Source organism: Hyperolius riggenbachi, chromosome 3, assembly GCF_040937935.1.
Source record: "Hyperolius riggenbachi isolate aHypRig1 chromosome 3, aHypRig1.pri, whole genome shotgun sequence".
Lineage (NCBI taxonomy): Eukaryota > Metazoa > Chordata > Amphibia > Anura > Hyperoliidae > Hyperolius > Hyperolius riggenbachi.
This window is the reverse complement of record NC_090648.1, coordinates 215,278,093-215,301,365: the sequence shown is the minus strand read 5'-3', so window position 1 is coordinate 215,301,365 and position 23,273 is coordinate 215,278,093. Positions and strand designations below refer to the sequence as shown.

Genomic DNA, 23,273 nt, shown 5'->3' with positions numbered 1-23,273 from the left:
GCCTCTTTTTTTTTTTATACGATCCGATTTTGATTCCGATTAAAAAACGTAGCAGCATGCAGTACTTTTTTTTAAAATCGGAATCAAAAATCGGATCGTATAAAAAAATCGGAATCATGTAGTGTGCAAGAGGCCTGAGTGAGGATCATACACACACTAGATAAATCTAGTGTGTGCACGGCAGTCCAGATGACTCGGGGAAAGATTCAGCCTGCTGCTTTTGCTTTCTCTTCCTACTCTGCCCACTCCATGCTCATCGGCAGTGCGCTGCATGTTGTCCCTGTGCTCCCCTCCATAGTTACAGAACACATCGCTAGCCTGCAGTCTAGGTTACCTCTCAACAACCTCGAGCCTCAATCCCTGCCAGGCAACAGTAAAGTGTGTAAAAAGGCTTTATTTTATATACAAAAGAATCAGCATTCATCAAAAAAGCGACAGCACTCCAGGCAGCAACTGAAATGAAAGCCAGCAGAGGCATGCAGAGACCCACTGGGGATAAATACATGCATTTAATGCAAATCAGATGCAAATGATGTACTGATTCCGAATTTAAAAATTTGAATGCAGATTGAAGCACATGAATGCAGCTAGCTAAAAAGAATACTTACGTTCATTTTGAACAACAGAAGAAATTGGGGCTAAATACATTTCAGTTGTGGCCTGGAGCGCTGTCACTTGTTTGATGTCTGTTTGAAGAAATGTGTATACCATTTATGATTGGCAGCACTAGAAAAAATGTTTTTATTGTTAGACTAGCGGTAGGTCTTCCCCGCGAGGGCCGTCATTGCCGTAGGGAAGTCTTGTAGGGAATAATTTGTGCACTTATTATTTATACTGATGCTAATGCCCCCCACCCCATCCTCCTTTGCTGTACCTGTTTTGAATGCATGTTGTGTAATTATGTCCATATTTTGGAGCTCTGCACTTCTATGCAAATAGCTACTTCGGGTACAGCCTCTGTCTGAACGTGCTACCAATTTCTCCTGCTGTACAAAAAGAATCAGCATCACAGCCAGATTTCAGAATAAGGGCAACTTCATTAAAGTGATCCTGTAAGTACTCCTCTGTCCATGTGTCTGTTGTGCCTGGCGCGCCTGTGCAGTACACAGGCTGACTTTGGGCAGTGGCCGTGAACAGCGCACAGTGTGTTTAGGTGTGGTTTGCGGCTGTGCGCATATTGGGTGGCTGTCATGCGCGCTTTGAGCTTGGGGGGGGGGGGGGTCACCGTCGCAGGCGGCATGTACCTATTGGCCTACCACTAGTTATTAAATGGGCAGGCTTTTTTTTTTTTTTTTTTACTAGTATATATATTGTCTTTGTATCACATTGTCTGTGTCCATTAAGCAACTGCTAAGTCAAATACCTTGTATATGCAAACTGACATGGCCAAATAAAATTATTCTGATTCTGAAACTGTGTTTATATTTTTAAAACCTGGGGACCAAAATAGTTAATTTACCACCCTACAGTCCAACGCCCCTGCCTGCCATCACAATCTCTGTTGGTGGCACTTCAATCACCCCTGTCCCTCAGGCGCACTGCCTAAGTGAAATGCTGGACTCAACTCTCTTTCAAACCTCACACTGACAAACTATCCTCCTCTTGTCACCTCCAACTAAAAAACAACTCCCACATCTGCCCTTTCCTTACACAGTACTCTACCAAACTTCTTCTGCTTGTTCTAACTAACTCAAGTCCACAGTACTTTAACTCTGTTCTGTGGCCTACCCGGTGTTTGTCCCCACTACATCGATACATGGCATTCTGCCACCTGGTCACTTGGGCACAGGGTAAACCGAATGATGGCTCACCCTGCTGCCGCTGAAATACCGGGCGGCGTTAATTACTATTCCCCCTCCGAGTCATAGCAACTTGGATGGAGAAGTAATTTGGGGTCTGACGATTGCTCTTCCTACTCCACTCTTCCAATGATATTTTTCTGCCTTCCTCCCTGGTCACCTCTTCTAACTCTCGCTCTTCCAAAAATATTCTTTGCTCTTCCAACAATATTCTCTTGTCTTCCTCACTGACCACCTCTTCTCACTCCCGCCTACAACTTCTCTTGATCCTCTCCGCTCCCCTGGAACACCCTTCCTCAACACAGCAACCACTCACCCACACTTACCCTTTTTAGGTGCAACCTGAAAACTGACCTCTTCAGGCAAGCATACGCTCTCTCGCTCGCTCTCTCTCTCTCTCTTTGGACACCCTGGCAACTGACCACCATTTTACCACGCCATACACAGCTTCCCTTCACCTATTGTACTATCCCTTTATCCTTTAGACTGTGGGGCCGATTGACCATGGCTCTCTTTCCCCTTTTGTCTCTGTGTTGTGTAATGTGCTTGCATAACTTCTACCATTACGTCAAAATCTGTAATTCTTCGCGCCATAAGCTGCAATCACCCATTGTCTTGTACTGTTAACTGTTGTACTGGTTATATTGTATTGCGATAGCTTGTAATCTATTGTATGGCGCAACGGAAGATGCTGGCAATATATAAATCAATAATAAGAATTGATTTGATTACAATAGGCTTAACTACCTCAAGACCGCGTCACACCAATAGGCATGACCGCAGCGGCAGCCCCAGGACCGCCTAACGCCAATTGGCATCAAGTCCTGGGGCCGGCTACTGCAGGAGATCGTGCGTAAGCTGCGCCTTCAGTCTCCCAGCGGCGATCGCCACTGGAGACTGTTAGCTGCCAAAACCGCCGTCTAATTAGGGTGTACAGCATTGCAATCTACAGCAGCGTTGTACTAGGGACAGCCTCTGTGTGATCGGCTGTCATAGGCTGAAGCCTATGACAGAAGATCACAGGGATTGACTGGCAGGGGGAGGGAGGGGGGAGGATAAAAAATGTAAAAAAAGACACGTTTTTATTGAACAAATAAACATATAAATATTGATTAAAAAAACTAACACTGGGGGAGCGATCAGACCCCACCAACAGAGAGCTCTGTTGGTGGGGAGAAAAGGGGGGGGGGAGATCACTTGTGTGCTGTGTCGTGTGGCCCTGCAGCTTGGCCTTAAAGCAGCAGTGGCCTATTTCACAAAAATGGCCTGGTCTTTAGGGGGTAAAGCCTGTGGTCCTCAAGTTCTTAAACTCCCAATTAACTTTTGCAATGGTATGATTGGTGTTTGTACATGCATCTAAAAATAATGATGCTCTGCTAAGATCCTCACAGTGTATAGAGTAAGAATTGTTTTTGGTACTTTATAACAATCAAACATTCAAATGTTGTGAATCAAAATGATGCCATTTTTTTGGATAACTTTAAAGGGACTCAGCTGACAAAAGTAAAACGATTTATACATACCTGGTGCTTCCTCCAGCCCCATCCATCCGGATCGCTCCCGCGCCGCCGTCCTCCGCTCTCTGCAGCTTCGGGACGGGGTTCTGTCACTTACGTCAATCGGCTCCAGTCTCCGCAGCAGAAGTGCACTGTTTGCGTATCTCTCCAGCAGGTGCTGGAGAGATACGTAGAGGGCGCACTTCTGCATAGACTGGCTCCGACTGACGTAAGTGATGGGACCCCGTTCCGTTCCGCGGGCAGCGGAGGATGGCGGCGTGGGAGTGGATGGGGTACAGGTATGTATAAATCGTTTTCCTTTTGTCAACTCTGGTACACTTTAAGATCTTACTTTCATAGTATGCATGTCTCCCCTAGTGTCTCCTTCCCACTTCCCTGTAGATTGTAAGCTCACGAGGGCAGATTCCTCACCTCAGTGTTTCCTGTTTCTGCTGTTCTTTATCATAAGAACATGTACCAGTGTTAGGGATGTTTCAAACCACACATCACTTGTGTGTATTTTTACTTGCATTGTTGGATATCCTAATTGTACAGTGCGTTGAACTACTCATGTAGCTATGCTTACCCTCTATTGTCTGTGTTGTACTCTGTACAGTGCTACAGAAGATGTTGCCTCTATATAAATGAAAAAGATAACTGTCATATTCATTATTTTAAATACCGTAATAGCAATGTCATGTTTTTGGGTAAAAGTTAATCCATATTTGACAAACAAGTCTTATCCAAAATTAAATTTGACCCAATTTCAACTCTGTTAATACAATTCCTCCTGGTTGTCTTACTTGCCAAAACAATCATTTTCAGTATTGAAGTGGTGTGCAGGCTGCTTCCCCCCCAGCACCTGTTACTCCACCAACACCCCCCCTCCCAGGACCTGTTACTTCACCAATAACCAGGACAGCATTGCAGCCAGGTAGACCAGGTGATCTTTTGGCAGTCATTACTCTGGCAGACAAATGTTAGCATGCATATGTGCAGTGCATGCACATGCCAGCTAATATAGATCTATAGGTGCTAAGACTCAACAGCCAGATCTACTCAACAGAGCCATGGTCTTAGTTCCCAGGAGACTGCCAGATGCCGAAAGGGGAGCAGTGTGCATACTACTGCACTGCTGGTAAGACAGTCAGGTTAGTGCTGTACTAATGGCATTAACCCTGCTGTTTAGTGTTCATTTTTCGTTTTTTTATGTAAGCTCTACTTATCATATGTATTTGTATCCTCCCCCTACCTGTTTTGATAAATGGTGATGCCCAGTTTGGGCTGACTGCAAGGATGGCTGCTGGGAGTGCTAAACTATTGTGTTCCCTAAGTGAAATCTATGTGGCAGTTATGCTAACAGAGGCTATTTTGTTCCCTAACTGAAGTATGTGGCAGTTAGGCTAACAGAGGTCATTGGGTTCCCTAACTGAAGTCTGTGTGGCAGTTAGGGCACTTTCACACTGGTGTGATATTTTTACCGCACCCCACCGCCGGGCAATGAAAGTCTAGGGAGACTTCCATACTGCGACGCAATGGAAGTGACGTTTTCGCCCCATCCTCGATGCAGGTCAACAACTACGGTACCGCGTGGCTTTTGCGTCGGCCCAGAAGTCATGTTAGTTTATGGTGACTCTTGGATTAAAAAAAAATTAGTCGCGGCACTAATGCGCGGAAGCATATTTTAACAATAAGCTTCTGCATACCTGAAGCAGAAAGTGACGGCAAGCGGACGTCGCGCGTGCCTCTTTTTTGTCAATGCGGTGCGTCGGGTGAGACGCACCGCATCACTAACGCAGTTTTGTAGTCTGACACCGGCCTGAGGCTAACCAAGGTAGATGCAGCCTCCTAAGCCAACTGTCTGCTGCAAACAAAGGCTTCCATTCACAAAGCCTTTGGTTAACACATAAATCTGCACATTTCCGACCCAGTATTGACCTGTCAATTATGCATAAGTTTTGCATCCGTTATCTATCAGTTTTACCTGACTGGACCGGAAATGTACACATTTTATGTGTGAACACAGCCGTAGAAACACATACAAAATGAACAGGACTGGAAATGTACAGATTCTTGTGTGAACACATGCATAGAAACACATGCAAAACTGATGCCGACAGGACTGGACACCTTTTTATGTGTGAAGCAAGCCTAAAGGTGGCCACTCACCATACAATTTTTTTTAAATATGTGTTCAATTCAAGAATAGCAATCAATTTTACTGACTAATTGTAACAATTCAAATATCTGACCAATGTACCACATACCTATGTTCAAGTTTCCCCCAATCATGAACAAAAAAATTGAAAGCTCAGAAAAAAATCGATTGGAACTGTACATCAAGTAACTGACAATCCATCACACACTATACAATTCTTGATAAAGTTGGTCTGAAATTTCCAACATGTCCAATCTCCAAAAATTGAAGGAAAAAAAAGGGTGATTTGATCGGATTTATCGATCGAAAGCAAAATCTCTCGAATTTTCGTGACAACCGACCAAAATGATCAAATTGGTGAAAAATTGGATCTTTTAAATGTATGGTGTGTGGCCACCTTTAGGCTGTCCTGACCTGTAATTTTTTGGCATAAATTTTACATGTTTCTATGACTGCTTTTACACGTACATTTATACATTTCCGGTCCATTCCTGCCTGTTTTGTATGTTTCTATGGCTGTATACACACATAAAAGCTGGACATTTCTGGTCCAGTCAGGTAAAACTGATAGAAAACTGGTGCAAAACTGACAGGACTGGACCAGAAATCTACAGATTTATGTGTGAACAAAGCCTATCTGTATTCAGTAAAACAGATAACAGCTGATTTTATACCAAACTTTTTTTTTTTTTAAATGTCAATTCATTTAGGCTGGCTTTATTATTATTATTATTATTATTATTATTTATTATTATTTAGTATTTATATAGCGCTGACATATTACGCAGCGCTGTACAGTGTATATATATATATATATATATATATATATATATATCTTGTCACTAACTGTCCCTCAAAGGAGCTCACAATCTAATCCCTACCATTGCCATATGTCTATATTATGTATTGTAAGTACTGTAGTCTAGGGCCAATTTTTTTTTTTATGGGGAGCCAATTAACTTATCCGTATGTTTTTGGAATGTGGGAGGAAACCGGAGTGCCCGGAGGAAACCCACACAGACACGGAGAGAACATACAAACTCTTTGCAGATAGTGCCCTGGCTGGGATTCGAACCAGGGACCCAGCGCTGCAAGGCGAGAGCGCTAACCACTACGCCACCGTGCTGCCCAACATAAAAGGTGTACAGTTCCGTTCCAGTCCTGTCCTGTCAGTTTTTGACAGTTGGCATCAGTTTTGTATGAGTTTTCTATGGCTTGGTTGGTTCACACATAAATCTGTACATTTCCGTTCCAGTCCTGTCAGTTTTGTAGGAGTATTCTGTGGCTTGGATCACAAAAAAGGTGTACCATCCCGTACCAGTCCTGTCCTATCCGTTTTGTATCAGTTTTCTATGGGTGTGTTCATTCATAAAAGGTGTACAGTTCCAATCCAGTTAGATAAAACTGGTTTATGGGTAAACAAAGCCTTGAGAATCTATAACAAAAAAGAGCCATTGGGAAGGGGAATCTCTGGATTCTAAAGAGGCCTCCCCGTCCTGCTCAGCCATCTGGACACAGCGCTGTCTCCCCCTGGACACAGAGCAGCAGTAATATTTACAATTGCCGCTGCACACATGCGCAGTAGCGGCTCTAAACTCACGATCCTGCGGAAGTAGCCAAGCTCGATCGGGTCCGCTCTACTGCGCAGGCTCTGGCTTGGCTGTTTCCACCGGAGCCCAAGTGGAGAGCCGCTACTGCACATGTGCGCATTCCTACAAGAGGGCAACAAGGAGATCCTTGGGGGTCCCAGCGCTTGGTTCCTTATACTGAGGAGGATGGGGGAAGCCTATTTTAGGATCCAGAGGCTTTCCTTCCTGAGGTAAGTACCCCCCGGGGTACAGTCTGATCCCAGCAGTGTCAGACTGTACAATATGGCTACAAATGTACTCTTGCCCTTGGATTAGTTGGGTTTTAAGGAATGATTTTAACCAAACGATATCTTGTTGATCATTAACATGATGTTTGGTATTTATGTTTTAATCATACATTGGACCATCTAATGGCAGATTTCCTCTGCTCATAATCTTATGAATGAGAGGATGGGATGCATGAGGTCTGACGGGTGGGTCGTGAGTTTTACCAATCGTTTGGGGTTGGACAGAAATCAAGGAGAAGGTTGGAGCAATAAACCAACCAATATGTGGTATCCTATCAGTGGTCTACGCAAACATATTTCATTATTCTAGTTTTATAGTGGTTACCTGGCAACCAGGTGCAGTGAAAGGTATTGTACCGAGGAGCCTGCAAAGTCATTCTGGCCACAGCTCCACATTGCCACCCTGTAGCTGATCTCTCCCTGAAGGAGCAGGGAAATGGTGCCTATCCTTTTTTCCATGTTGAATTCACCTGCAGGTAATGATGTTGCAATGTGCTAGCGCTACCCTTGAACTCACTGCCACGTGAGACTGCATGCACTCTCTCCCTTCTCCAAAAAGATGGAGGAAAGTGTCATGAAAGAAAGTGGGTGACATGGCTACTGGAAAGGGGTGGTCCCCTAGCGTGATAGGTTGGAACGATAGCAATGTTGATTATATAAGGGCAGGCAACAATGTTAAAGCAGAAATCTGCACCTCATATGAGTGACAATATAATAAGGCTGTGCTCTATCCCTAATACTACAATTCAGCATCTCGAGGTGAATGCTGCATGGCAAGTGACAAATCTCATCCATCTCACCGTGCTTTCACATTCGCTTCCCCACAGACCTGTGAATGTTTTCCCATCTCCAGGGTACAAAACCAAGACCCCCATGCATCCATCATTTATACATCCACCCACCCTCAGCTATTCTCTTCTTTTATTCCTTTAGCTGAAGACACACCCATTTTTTTTTTTAAACTAGAGACCCAAGTTTATCCAGATCGCTTAGTTCCTTGTTTCACACTGAAAATAACTGCAATTGTGCCATTGTTAGGTCGCTATTCTATTTGCAATTTTTGTTCCCTAAACGAGAATTGCAATCGTGGGCAAAATGTTGCCATGATTTTCAGTATGAAACAGATTGGCTTTGCTTTGTTATTTTCTGCTATTTCTGCTGCTGCTAATTCTCTGCTCTCCACTAGGCTGCTGTGCCAGAGCTGTGTCTGATCCTGTGCTGCTGCTACATTTGTCTATTAGATTATACTACTGATATTACCTGAAGGTAAAAAAAAAAAAAAAGTGCTCCTAGGGGGTACTTTCCTCTGGGAAGCATCTGGGGATCCCCTTCATTGGCGATCTGTGCCTGCGCGTGGCATCTTCTGCGCAAGCTGGAGGTCGGCATCTCCAACGGAGGGGATCCCGGGACTCCAGAGCTGCAACGAGGGACATATTGGCTGCCAGGGGCTGGAGGAAGCCCAAGGTAACTAGAGCTTTTTTTTTTTTCTTTTTTCTCCTCTGTCCTCAGATGTGTCCTTTAAGGGCTAAGTGATGCACACTGCTCAGCACTGCTTCTGGCCACAATGCTCTGCAGGGCAGGCTCCATTTATTTTCACTACCTAAGGCCATAAGTCCAGCATACAAAGAAACTGCTGGCCAAAATGTTTCTTAGTGTTCTGCAGCACCCCAGACTGGTGTAAACAGTCATTATAGACTAATGTGAATCCTGCACAGAGTGGTGTACACAGCTTAGCAATACTCGCTGTGTGGATGAACCCTCATTAAATTAGCCCAGGTATTTACGAACATATTTGTGCGAGCATGTGATGATGGAGCTGGGACAAGCAATTAGACCATAAAGAACTGTTTATTGTCATTTGCTAGGTCAACATCTGCAAGAAGTTTGTATGTTCTCTCCATGTCTGTGTGGGTTTCCTCCGGGCACTCCAGTTTCCTACCACATTCCAAAAACAAACAGATAAGTTAACTGGCATACCCCTAAATTGGCCCTAGACTGATACATACACTACACAATACACACATAGACATATGACTGGCAGGGGCTAGATTGTAAACCCCTCTGAGGGACAGTTAGTGATGACAATATACTCTTTACAGCACTGTGTAATAAGTCAGCGCTGTATAAATACTTAAAGGGAACCTGAAGTGAGTAAAATTATTTAAAATAAACACGATGTAGCTGCAAATGAATATTACATACTTACCTCGCTGTCAGTTCCTCTCAGAAGCTCACCATTTTCTTCTTACAGTAATCCCTTCCAGTTCTGACAATATTTTGTCAGAACTGAAATATACTCGTTGCTTTCAGTTATATATCAGCTGCTGCCAGTTACAACTGAATGTGCAAGATAATGTCCATGTTTCCCTGTGGCTCAAGTGGGTGATATTACAGTTTAACAGTGTGCTGACCAGGAAGCTGTTACTGGGTAATGGCCATTTTCAAAATGAAGGACGGAGAATTAAATTGATCACAGTGGACAAACAGGATGCAGGAGAGGAGGAGCTTGAGGAGTAGACTATACTGGAGGTATGTATGATGTCTTTATGTTTATTTTGAATTTTATTTTCAGTTCAGGTTCTCTTTAAATAAGTAAATACATTTGTAATCTATATGTACTAAAAAATAAAGTGTTAACGGGATGACATTACCTGAAAAATGGCTGTTAACGGGATGACATTACCTGAAAAATGGATATTATGAATGTATGTGGACCATGTATGTTAATCTACTGGTAAATGTCTGATAGAAAAACTTTTAATACTGTAGCCTATGCAATAGTAAGACACTGTTATGTAACTGGATATTACAGGTAACCTGTGTAGCTTCTATATTGCAGAAGTGAAATCACTCCCACAGATAGCTGCTTTTGTTCACTGGTGACTGAGTAAGCCATACATTCTGCTCATCGCATCTCTCCCTAGCCCCCTGCTACGGCCTCCCCATACTATGATATGCTTTACTTACCTATTTCTGTTTTTGTCCTCAGGCTACTCGGAGGTTCCTGCAGGAGATGAATTCCTGGACTTCCTTCCACTCCGTTCCTCCTCTCTCCTGGGATGTTGCTGTGAAATTTCTCATGGCAAGAAAGTTTGATGTTGTGAGAGCCATTGAGCTGTTCCACTCATACAGAGTAAGGGAGGCCTCTTAATGTAAAATCCCTCAATGCTTACATTTTTCTGTGTTTTAAATCCAGCTGTGTCCACAGTTTTAAAGGGGTTCTTTCGCGAAAAAAGTAGGCAGTTAAAAAATGTGACAGATGGGCCAGTCCATCTTTTTAAGGGGGATTCTCAGGGCTTTCTTTGTTTTCAACAGCATTTCCTGAACAGCAATTTACCTGCCAAAATAGCAAGATACCAGCAGGCCTCCCTAATCACTTGCACACTATTATGTCAGTTAGATTTTGCAACTGTTGTTCAGGAAATGCTGTTGAAAACAAAGAAAGCCGTGAGAATCCCCCTTAAAAAGATGGACTGGCCCAAAACCTGTCATCTGTCACATTTTTTAACTGCCTACTTTTTTCGCGAAAGAACCCCTTTAACTATACCCTTTGGCTTAGTAAGCAGAGTGCCCAAATGTTGTTTTATGTTTGTTTCAAATTAGATTTCTGCAGTTAAAAATTCTGTTTCCAATTGCATGACCTAAAGCAACCCAGCTGACGGAAATAACATCCGGCCATGGCAGTTGGGGCTGCTACTGTCCATTTCAGCATCTTCCTGCTGTTAAAACAGAAAGGGGCAGGGCACAGACAGCTGTCTGAGAAGATGACAGTTTGCAGCAAGGGAAGTCAAGGAAAAAACATTGAATCGAATGAAAATCTGCAGTTTCTGTGTCAGCAGCCAGCTGTGGGGCCCTGAAGGGTAAACTTGCAAAGGGGACTCTAATGGCGCTTACTGGAGGAGGGTATCGAGGGGGGGGGAGGCAAGGCATTTTGCCCTGGGGCTCCATTGTGACTAGAACCAGCCCTCAAGTGCAGATGGAGTTAAGAAGTGCAACTTATTATTCAGTCAACTCTGTGACTCTTGACTGGCTGCAAATTGAAATTGAAGTATACTTTGTATTAACACAGAATTGCTAAATTCTTACAAACCAATGATATTTGATTGTAACAGTTTTTAGTGAATGTGGAGTTTCACTTTAAAGTGACATGTAGTTTGATATTGTAGAAAGGTGATTCTGTGATGCTGCATAATAGTTCAGCATGTCTCAGCCCTCCCATATCTTAATCTGCTACTGTTGTCAAGGTAACAGATTAACAGAATGGTGGCACACAAGACTCATTTATAGGTCAGCTCTGTACAAGATGGGTTCTCAGTTTAGGATAAGCATCGGTGACTTAGCTATACCTTTGTAAGTTTGTATTACCTTGTTTAGATTAAGTTGAAGACATGAAACACATTCATCACATAACTAATTTGTGTATCTATTTGCCAGGAGACACGTCAAAGAGAAGGCATTGTGCGGCTCAATCCCTTGCAGGAACCTTTACTGTCTGAGCTGCTGAGCGGAAAGTTTACTGTTCTGGTAAGTAACTCTCTGCATTTAGTAAAACGGATCAAAACCGCTTTGTGCAAATTTTTAATGAACCACTGAGAAAAACCAGCAAATGTCATTGAGCAATTTTACTTCCTGTTAAATATATCATGTCAGTACCCAGGAAGTTAATCAGTGACTGGATGGAAAGGCAACTTTTCTGTGCCTGCTGTAGTTCAAAGGAGTGTTTTATATACTACTAACTGTAGACAATATTGAGAGGGGTGGGGGAGGGACTTTTACTTCAGAAAGCAGAAGCTAATTGGTTAATCATTTCAGAAATGCCACAGGTAGCGCATCTACAAATATCCAGGCACAAGAATTTAGAAGCCTATGTATGGTTTGTAGTAAATATACTTTGTTTACTTTAGTTAAAGTGGAACTGAACTCCTGCACAGGACAGAAGGAAAACATAGAGAAATTATTATTATTATTATTTAGTATTTATATAGCGCCGACATATTACGCAGTGCTGTACAGTGTATATATATATCTTGTCACTAACTGTCCCTCAAAGGAGCTCACAATCTAATCCCTACCATTGCCATATGTCTATATTATGTAGTGTAAGTACTGTAGTCTAGGGCCAATTTTTAGGGGGAGCCAATTAACTTATCTGTATGTTTTTGGAATGTGGGAGAAAACCAGAGTGCCCGGAGGAAACCCACGCAGACACGGAGAGAACATACAAACTCTTTGCAGATAGTGCCCTGGCTGGGATTCGAACCAGGGACCCAGCGCTGCAAGGCGAGAGAGCTAACCACTACGCCACCGTGCTGCCCAATGCACCCTGTATGTATTTAGAGAGTTTAGCCTGTCCAATTTTCCCTCATTTGTGTCTAATCACAAGTTGTAATTTCTCCCCGTGTCACCTGCCACAGCAGATAAGCTCATTTGAAAGCACAGGATGTTAACAATATGTCTGCTTCCATTAAAGCAGGAAGTAGAAACAGTGCAGATTTATTTCAGGATTTGTATCAGTTGTAACAAAGAATGTGTTTTTTAACCTCCTTGGCGGTGCATTTCTGTCTGGATTTGTACTGGAAGCAGTACATTTTTTTTCAAGAATTGTAGGCCTCCAATTCTTAAGTCATAACTCACCAAAATATATCAGAATTAAGCCTGGTAGACATTCTGCATATAAATAAAAGACTGGAAAACAAAATTGTTGAAATAATTAAATTTATCAAAACTGAAAAAATGGCGCAACTGTACAAATAAGGAAGTAGATTATTATACTGTACAGTATGTACATATATGGTACCTAATACACCTCCCGTGTGTGTGGTATATTTTGAAACCGTGAATGGCACAGAGGTAGTCAAAATCCAGGCAGAGGTTTGTGCAGGCAGCAGGCAGAGGTCGCTGCAGGCTGCAGGCAGAGATTTGTCAAAATCCAGGCAGAGGTCGGTGCAGGCGGCAGGCAGAGAGTAGTCAAAATTTCAGGCAGAGGTTGGTGCAGGCAGCAGGCAGAGATTAGTCAAAATCCAGGCAGAGGTCGGTGCAGGCGGCAGGCAGAGAGTAGTCAAAATCCAGGCAAAAATCGGTAACAGTAAGGCAGAAGCACTTGGCTCAGAAGTAGTTGGGAACCAAATGACTATATTGATTACATCCTGTGTTTTCAAATGAGCTTATCTGCCATGGCAGTCAGGTGACACAGGGAGGGATCAAATTACAACTTGTGATTAGAGACAAGTGAGGTTAAAAACAATGGTGCACAAGCCAGCCTGGGGCCCTGGGAACTCTCACTGCCTGGGGCCCCAGAACCAGCATGTAACACCATATGTGAGTGCAGTCAAGCCCTGGAGCTGCCACCCCCAAGAGCCTGTCCCCAACTGCTCTAAAACTTACCAAACACACAAAGGGAAATACTCACTCCCAAACAGTCCTCTGCTGCTTTATAAAGCCTGCAGGCTGCTTATAAGCCAATAAGAAGTGCACACACACGTTACACCTAGTCTGCAGTGATTTAATCAAGCAGAAGCTGCGCAGGTCAGCCATTCGTTGGAGAGGGCTTCAGTTGCATATAGACAATGGCTATATGACCAGCAGGGGGCACCAGCGTGCAGGATATTGTAGATATATGCAGGATTATTGGAGATTCCCATGCAGTTTAGTTAGGAGGGGGGCAGATGAGAGGGAATATCCTGCACGCTGGTGCCCCCTGCTGGTCATATAGCCATTGTCTATATGCAACTGAAGCCCTCTCCAACGATTGGCTGACCTGCTCAGCTTCTGCTTGATTAATCACTGCAGACTAGGTGTAACGTGTGTGTGCACTTCTTATTGGCTTATAAGCAGCCTGCAGGCTTTATAAAGCAGCAGAGGACTGTTTGGGAGTGAGTATTTCCCTTTGTGTGTTTGGTAGAGACAAGTGAGGAGGAATTAGACCGGCTAAACTCTCTATATACATGCAGGCTGCATTTCCCTCTGTTTACCTTCTGTCCTGTGCAGCAGAACGGGGTTCAGATGGGGGGATTAGACAAGCTAAACTCTCTCTCTCTCTCTCTCTCTCTCTCTCTCTCTCTCTCTCTCTCTCTCTCTCTCTCTCTCTCTCCACATACACACACACGTCACGCTGCCACTGTTGCGCTGATTGGCCGTCGGGTCCCTGGAAGAAAAGCAGGGGCGTGGGGATCCCGGCAGCTGCAGAAAAAGGCTGAAACCCAGGGAGAGAGGCTGGAGTCCCGTTGCGCAGCACCAGTTGTGCACGGTAATCCAAACAGAAAAAAAACGAACAAACAGGTATTTCCCTACCCCGGGATTACTGCTCTGGGCTATTTTTTCCTACCGCCAGGGAGGTTAAAGGTTATTGTGCTGTTGTGTATCTTTTACAGCAAAGAGAAAGTTCTGAGTTCAGGTCGGCTTTAAAGAAATGGAGGTTTAACTGTAAGCATATGCTGCACCAAAGAAGATGATTTTAAGCAAATCGGTGTCAAAAAAAGGGCTTTATAAACCCAATGCATGTACTGATGTATTGAGTAATAAGTACTTCCCTAGTCTGTACTTTGCATTATACTTCCCCGGTGTTTGTGAGAATGACTGTTGGTTCCCAGGAAATGCTTGTTCTGCTTCCAGCTGTCAATTTTACTGTGCTTGTTTGCAAACGGAACATGAAATATGTGCAACAAGCAACTCACTTCTCACAAGGGAGGGGGTCACCTAAATTTGGGCACCACCATAATTGCCCATGTAAAATGCATCTAATAGCAGCTATAACAGTATATTTGGGTGCTGGAGTAGCCTGATAAAATAGTGGGTACCAGGACCACCCGCCGGACAAGCTGCAGCTATAAATAGCAGGCAGCATGTCACCAGCTATTTATAGCCACAGCTTCTGTAGCAAAGAGTCCCAATGCCCACTATTTTATGGTGTGACTCTATCGCCCAAATTTACTGTTATAGAGCTATTATTAAAATGTACTGTTAAAGGGAACCTTAACTGAGAGCAGTGGCGGCTCCAGGAATTTTTTTTAGGGGGTGCTATGCAGGTGCTGGACCAATTTCCGGGGGAGCTGACGACCTGCGGCGCGCGAAGCGCGCCGCGGCAAAAATGGGTGTGGCTACAACCTGCGGCGCGCGAAGCGCGCCGCGGCGAAAAAATGGGCGTGGTCATGACCGGGTGAGGGCGGGGCTAACTGTAATTTAACGTGAACCCAGGGTGAGAGTGATATGGTGGCTGCCATATTTATTTCCTTTTAAACAATACTAGTTGCCTGGCAGCCCTGCTGATCTATTTGGCTGTAGTAGTGAACTGAATTACACCAGAAACAAGCCATGCAGCTAATCTTGTCAGTTCTGACAATATTGTCAGAAACCCCTGACCTGCTGCATGCTTGTTCAGGGTCTATGGTTGAAAGAATAAGAGGCAGAGGACCAGCACCGCAGCCAGGCAACTGGTATTGCTTAAAGGGAGATAAATATGGCAGCCTCAATATTATTCTCACCTCGGGTTCCCTTTAAAAGTGCAACGCAAAGACAGAGGGCCCAAGTTTTGGTGACCCTTTTCCCAGAAAATTCACATAATTGTGCAGGTTTTCTCAAGAAAATACACGTAATGTGAGCAGATTTTAACAAAAAACACGTCCAATGACCCCAATATGCACAATCGTTATCAGATATGGCCCCAATATGCACAATCGTTATCAGATATGGCCCCAATATGCACAATCGTTATCAGATATGGCCCCAATATGCACAATCGTTATCAGATATGGCCCCAATATGCACAATCGTTATCAGATATGGCCCCAATATGCACAATCGTTATCAGATATGGCCCCAATATGCACAATCGTTATCAGATATGGCCCCAATATGCACAATCGTTATCAGATATGGCCCCAATATGCACAATCGTTATCAGATATGGCCCCAATATGCACAATCGTTATCAGATATAGCCCCAATATGCACAATCGTTATCAGATATGGCCCCAATATGCACAATCGTTATCAGATATGGCCCCAATATGCACAATCGTTATCAGATATGGCCCCAATATGCACAATCGTTATCAGATATGGCCCCAATATGCACAATCGTTATCAGATATGGCCCCAATATGCACAATCGTTATCAGATATAGCCCCAATATGCACAATCGTTATCAGATATAGCCCCAATATGCACAATCGGTAGCAGATATGACCCCAATATGCACAATCGGTAGCAGATATGACCCCAATATGCACAATCGGTAGCAGATATGGCCCCAATATGCACAATCGGTAGCAGATATGGCCCCAATATGCACAATCGGTATCAGATATGGCCCCAATATGCACAATCGGTAGCAGATATGGTCCCAATATGCACAATCGGTAGCAGATATGGTCCCAATATGCAGAATCGGTAGCAGATATGGTCCCAATATGCACAATCGGTAGCAGATATGGTCCCAATATGCAGAATCGGTAGCAGATATGGCCCCAATATGCACAATCGGTAGCAGATATGGCCCCAATATGCACAATCGGTAGCAGATATGACCCCAATATGCACAATCCGTAGCAGAAATGACCCCAATATGCACAATCCGTAGCAGAAATGACCCCAATATGCACAATCGGTAGCAGATATGACCCCAATATGCACAATCGGTAGCAGATATGACCCCAATATGCACAATCGGTAGCAGATATGACCCCAATATGCACAATCGGTAGCAGATATGACCCCAATATGCACAATCGGTAGCAGATATGACCCCAATATGCACAATCGGTAGCAGATATGACCCCAATATGCACAATCGGTAGCAGAAATGACCCCAATATGCACAATCGGTAGCAGAAATGACCCCAATATGCACAATCGGTAGCAGAAATGACCCCAATATGCACAATCGGTAGCAGAAATGACCCCAATATGCACAATCGGTAGCAGATATCGCCCCAATATGCACAATCCGTAGCAGATATGACCCCAATATGCACAATCCGTAGCAGATATGACCCCAATATGCACAATCCGTAGCAGATATGACCCCAATATGCACAATCCGCATCACCTGAAAAAGAAAAGAAAAACCCATTTACTCACCTACAGCCAGAAGACCTTCTTTCCCGACCTCCTGTCCCGAGTCCCGACCTCATTGTGGCGCGCAGCGCCCGCGCGCCCACGATCCTCTTCCTTCCCGACGTCACCACGAGACTTCCTGCCTGCATGCAGAGAGCAAGGCTACGGGAAAATGGCCGCCCGAAGTCTGCAGAACAGGGCTCCGGGCGGCCATCTTACCGTAGCCCTGCCTGCTGCTCCGTGCTGCCGGTGTGAACTGACTTGGCGTCTTTTAGACGCCTGAAGTCAGTTCACTCCAGGGGGTGCTTTGGGGGTGCTTGGACAATTCTAGGGGGTGCTCGAGCACCCCCAAGCACCCCCCTGGCGCCGCCCCTGACTGAGAGGGATATGAATGTTTTCTTTTAAACAATACCAGTTGCTTAGCAGTCCTGCTGATCTCTTTGGGTGCAGTAGTGGCTGAATCACACACCTGAAACTAGCATGCAGCTCATCCAGTCTGACTTCAGTCAGAGCACCTGATCTGCATGCTTGTTGAGGGGCTGTGGCTAAAAGTATTAGAGACACAGGATCAGCAGGGCTGCCAGGCAACCGGTATTATTTTAAAAGGAAAAATCCATATCCTTCTCAGTTTAGGTTCCCTTGAAGTAATTTCTTCTTGTGTAGGTTTTATTAATCTGATGGTTCTGGCCTCTCCACAACTGATTTTTGGGCTTCTTCATCTCGTTGTGAGGGATTTTTATGGTTTTCTTTATCTTCAAAAGCACTTACAGAATGGCAATTGCACCAGCCAGATCACCAACATCTTTGTATAGCTCTGTGCCAGGGAGTGCTTTTACAGAATAAAGGACACCTTGAGGTTCTCCCATGAGGAGGCCAAAACCTGTCAGTATGAGGTTCAGAGCTGTCAGCTCCATAATGCCTACTGTAGTGTCAGCTTCATAGGAAATCATTTACAGCACAATTGAATTTGTGACAAATGTGCATCTATATGTTTGTATACATATGTGTTTACAGTTTCCATCATGGTGCTGTTTTGGGCAGTTTTGTACCTGATTTTTGCAATGTGGTGCGGTGCCATGCTCCTGCCGCTCCTGCCACCCAGGTAGCTATTAACACTTTCAATACACCAAAGGGGGAATGCACAATATACACTTTAATCACTAAGATAAAATGTACTAGTTTGTGACTTTTTTTCCTGGCTAGTAAAACACTGCATATTCTTTTACCAGAGTGTGCGGGCACCAACTGGAGCCTCTATTGCTATCTTCACTGCCAAACTTCACCACCCAGCCAGGAAGAACAGTAAGGAGGCTCAGCACACAGTGCTCCAGGCCCTCTTCTATCTCTTGGACCGCGCTGTGGAGAGGTGAGAGCTGATTCCAATGCAAAGGGCCGATTGTAAACTGGGCAACAAACAGCACTTCTACATTGTTCTGGCCCTGGAGTGTAAAATGTGTTGGGCAGCAATGTTTTGGAACCCTCTTATGGGTCATATCAGATCGTAGGAGTTTAATAACAATTAATTAAAAAACTCTTGTGAAGTGCTGATATACTGTTTGTATCAATTTCCATTGAAAATTAAGTTTCACTTTATGAGCAGATGTAGTTTGATAGTACTTGTAGTACTGTAAATTGATTCTGTAATAGTTCAGTATGTGTCAATACTCTGTCGCATCCTAATCTGCTAGCATTGCCAAAGTAACAGAACAACAACATAAAGGTACACAGGACTCTACCAGGGCATATAGGTCAGCTCCATCCAAAATGACTTTCAGCGTGGGATTAGTAGTTTAAATCTACTTCTTCGAATGAAAGTTTATAAGGGCACTGCACGTCCCCCTATTGGTTTATAAGTTATTGTTAGACAACTATCTGGATTACCGTATGTTGTATACCACTTCTGTATTATGAGCCTATGTTTGTAGTTGTACGATGCCATGGAAGGATTGTACGTATTGTACGATGCCATGGAAGGAGATAGCACTATGTAAATCAATAATAATTATCGATCTCTAGGTTTTTTTTCTTCTTGAGATTCTGATGAAAGGTTTGCCTTGTAGTAATTTAGTTCTCTATCCTTACTACAAGGACATTATTAAAATAAATAATCAGAGAACTAGAGAGGCTGCCATTACTGACCTCCACTGAAATACAAATGTTGGTTAGCTTGTTGGCTGCAGTAATGATCTATCACGATCTACTCCTCACCTTTCTAAGCCAATTACCTGTAAAGGTGCCTACTAACAGTACAATTTTCCCTTCAGATTCAACCTTTCAATGTGATTTGAATGATTGAAACTAATCAGAAGGCAATTATCGATTGTACCCATTAATGGAACAATTTAAGAAGGTTTTACATTCCGATTCGATCATAGAATCAAACTTTTGGATCAATATTTTTTCCTTTTCCAATCAACCAAAGAATCGTTTCATAGCCATTTGCACCACACACGGCGCAGTTTTCTATACAATGCGATCATATAAATCGCATTGAAAGATTGGATCTGAAGGAAAAAGTGTACCATAATGGGCAGCTTAAGAAGTATGCAGATCAGTTGGTAGGGTGGGAGGGTATATATATGAAAATGAGACAATGAGTAGGTTAATTAGATTCAGTTTTATCAGTTCAGAATCCCAGACTGGCGTGCAGACAATTCACTATGTAATATAAACTTGTAGTATACTGTAACATGATAGATAGATAGATAGATAGATAGATAGACATACAGACATAATACATACATATTAGAGTGTGTGTGTGTGTGTGTGTGTGTGTGTGTGTATACACACACACACACACACACACACCACTTCCTAGTTAGCTGCCATGTTTTTTGGGGTAAACACTGTCTAAAACTGGCGATTAAAAGTCAGGATCGCGGCAGGGAGTGTCGGAAATGGCAAAGAGGGATCCAGGAGATCAGTGACTCAATTGGTATGTTTTTTATTGTACAAATCGGACAGTACAGATTCTTTTTAATGACCACCAGGGCCGGATTTGCCATAAGGCATTGTAGGCACGTGCCTACAGACGCCTGATGATGGAAAGGAGGATCATTCCCCTCCCTGAGTGCCTCCCTCCTTGCCTCCCTCCTTCCCTATACAGAGTCCCAAGCAAAGCGCAAATGTGAGGTTATTCACCCAGCTCTCAGAATTCTACTGACAAGATCTCTTCAGTCTGGGGCACCACTAGCTACATAATACTGAGGGTACCTCTGGCTACCTAGTGCTAAGAGACAGCTGTAGCTAACTATGATGGTAAAGGGAAGTAAGGGAGAAGTGATAGCTGGGCCAGCCAGCGCACTTGCGGTGCAGTGATGGAGGGTGCAGTCTAGGGTGCCAGGACATCTGTGCCTGTAGGCTCTAGTGATGTAAATTCAGGCCTGATGACCGTTATTTTTATCACCCAAGTAATTATGGATCAAACTTATTAAGGTTTTCTTTTTGGACGAAGCACATCGGAGAATATTTCTGACCTTGAAAATCTGGCAAAGATGAATTATCTTTTACTAGGTGAATACTAGGGATGGTCCATGAAGTGCACATTTCTATTGCTAATTTTGGAGCTGAAACTTGATGGAGCTGCCCTGTAAATGTCATGGTAAAGCCTTAGGTAAACTGAAACTATAAAAGAAAAGTTCCCCAAACCCAAAGGCTCAGGTACAGATGTAAACCAGAAATGGAGAACCCATATTGGGGAATGTGAAGGGGGCCCAGAGTGAGATAAAAAGTTTGATGATGCATTGTGTGTATCTATAATACAATATGTATCTATATGTATCTGTGTGTATTGCTTTCTGTTATTCATCAGTGCATGTAACTTTTACTAAAGGCGATGGGGAACAGGCTGAATGTTAACCAACAAAATAAAGGAAACCTACCATGTAATATAAGAGATTTGTGCAATTCGTCACAAAGCTGGTGGTGATAACTAATAGGGGCTTTTGCTTATGTACATTTTCTTTAGTCCACCGTGTACTCTGGTGAGTGTTGCGTTTTTTCACTGTTATATACCAACATCAGAGAAGTTACTGATTTTTCATGAAAAGGTATCCTGACCATTTGAGCATTCAATTTCCATATAACCCCAATTCTATTTTAATTTCCAATCAAATACAATAACAAATCCATAAACCAAAATTAACATGTTAATTTAATCCATCCAGTTTGCATTAAATATTAGACTGACACTCATCCATGTTCTAAAAATGAAATAAATGGAGATATGGTATAGGAATATCATGACACAGTTATTCTTTAAAAACATTAGTCAGACATTGGTTGGTTTTAGGGGTCCCAAATCTTAAAGAGAACCAGAGGTGGGTTCTAAGAATCCTATTAGCACACAGAGTCTGGGTCTGCATATAATGCCCAGCCTCTGTTGCTATACTGTCTTCCCCCAGGCTCCCCCTGTGCTCTGCTGTCTCCATAAATCACGCAGCCATGCTAGCGACATCACTGCCATTCAGCGCCGCTCCCCCACCTCCTCTATGTAGCTGCTCCCCACCTGCGTCCCTTCCCTCCCTGCTTATTGGAGGGAAGGGACGCAGGCGGGGAGCGTCGCTATGGAGGAGGTGGGGGAGCGGCGAGAGTGACAATGTAGATGTAAACAGCCTGCTATCTACACGCTGCGTGTCGCTAGCATGGCTGTGTGATTTATGGGGGACAGCAGAGCGCAGGGGGGGGGGCTAGGGGGAAACAGTATAGCAACAGAGGCTGGACATTATATGCAGACCCAGCTAATAGGAATCTTAGAACCCACCTTGGGTTCTCTTTAAAGTGTACCGAAGGTGAAAAAAAAAAAGTATTTTAAATATACTTACCTCGGTGATCTAGGTACTCTTCAGACCCCTCCTAGCTACTTTATTTGTCCAGCCTCCCATCGTATGCCCTGTGCATGCACAGTACTCTCTGCCTGCCCCATGTATCATGCTCTCACAGGGCTGTGCACAGAAGAAATAAATGGAACTGCACATGCCTAGGATGCTCCTTGGAACACCTGTGAGACACAGCGGCAGGGAGCATGTTGCACATGCACAGTAGCAATTTCTGCTTACTGTGCAAGCGCAGAGAGCGCTTCTGGCCATGGGAGTGCAATAGAGGACATGTGCGTCAGGGGGCCGGGATGACGGCGAGGGACCAGGGAGACTTCAGAGGGCTGGAAGAAGCCCCAGGTAAGTAAATTGAGTTTCTTTTTTTTTCTTTTGGCTTCCTTGAACAGGCTGCAAGAGTACTGTTTAATAGATGGCACAGTTCTCCAGTGGTTCAAATCCTTCTTGGCTGGCAAAACATAAGGAGTATCCTTGAGGTCTTTCCCAGGGCCACCTTCAGAAATTTTTGGGCCCAATACTGGGCAAACCAACTGGGCCCCCCCATACGCTGTGCTGTGTAGAGCCTCAGCCTTTAATTGGATCTGGGGGAAGGGCTCTGTAGTGTGCACAACACAAGACCCTGATGCACACTTGGGGACTGTCTACAGTGGCTAAGCAGATGTAGTCATTAGAACAATTGTGGAGAGGGCAGAGAGCTTTTTCTCTCTGTACCCTTAGTTGTCTGATTCTCTGGACAGGGAAAAGAAACTTTTTTTTTTTTTTTTTTTCCTGGATGGTAAGAATATCTACAGCCTTTATAGACAGCTCTGCACTCCAGGTGGTGTCAGGAGGGTCTGCGTGACAGCCGAAAGCTGGTGCTGCTATTGAATGACATTCAGAATGTACATTATACTAGCAAGCATCCCCCTCAGAACATTCAGCTCTAGTCACGTGTCTGATAAGTGCCTTCATATGCTTCATGGTAAGAACCCCCCTTCCCGGCGGGGCCGCAGAATCCCCTGGGCCCATATACCAGTCCTCCCACTCATGGTCTATCTGCGGCCCTGGTCTTTCCTGTC

General features: G+C 43.9%; 1 protein-coding gene across 1 annotated transcript in view; it reads left to right on the top strand.

Annotated features, from left to right (window-relative positions):
- PTPN9 (protein tyrosine phosphatase non-receptor type 9) overlaps positions 1 to 23,273 on the top strand; it is a 75,060-nt gene that overhangs the window by 11,190 nt on the left and 40,597 nt on the right. The window contains exons 2-4 of the mRNA XM_068272570.1: positions 10,319 to 10,462; positions 11,764 to 11,853; positions 18,613 to 18,749. Of these exons, the coding sequence (XP_068128671.1) occupies positions 10,319 to 10,462; positions 11,764 to 11,853; positions 18,613 to 18,749 (371 nt within the window). The remainder of the gene's footprint in view (positions 1 to 10,318; positions 10,463 to 11,763; positions 11,854 to 18,612; positions 18,750 to 23,273) is intronic.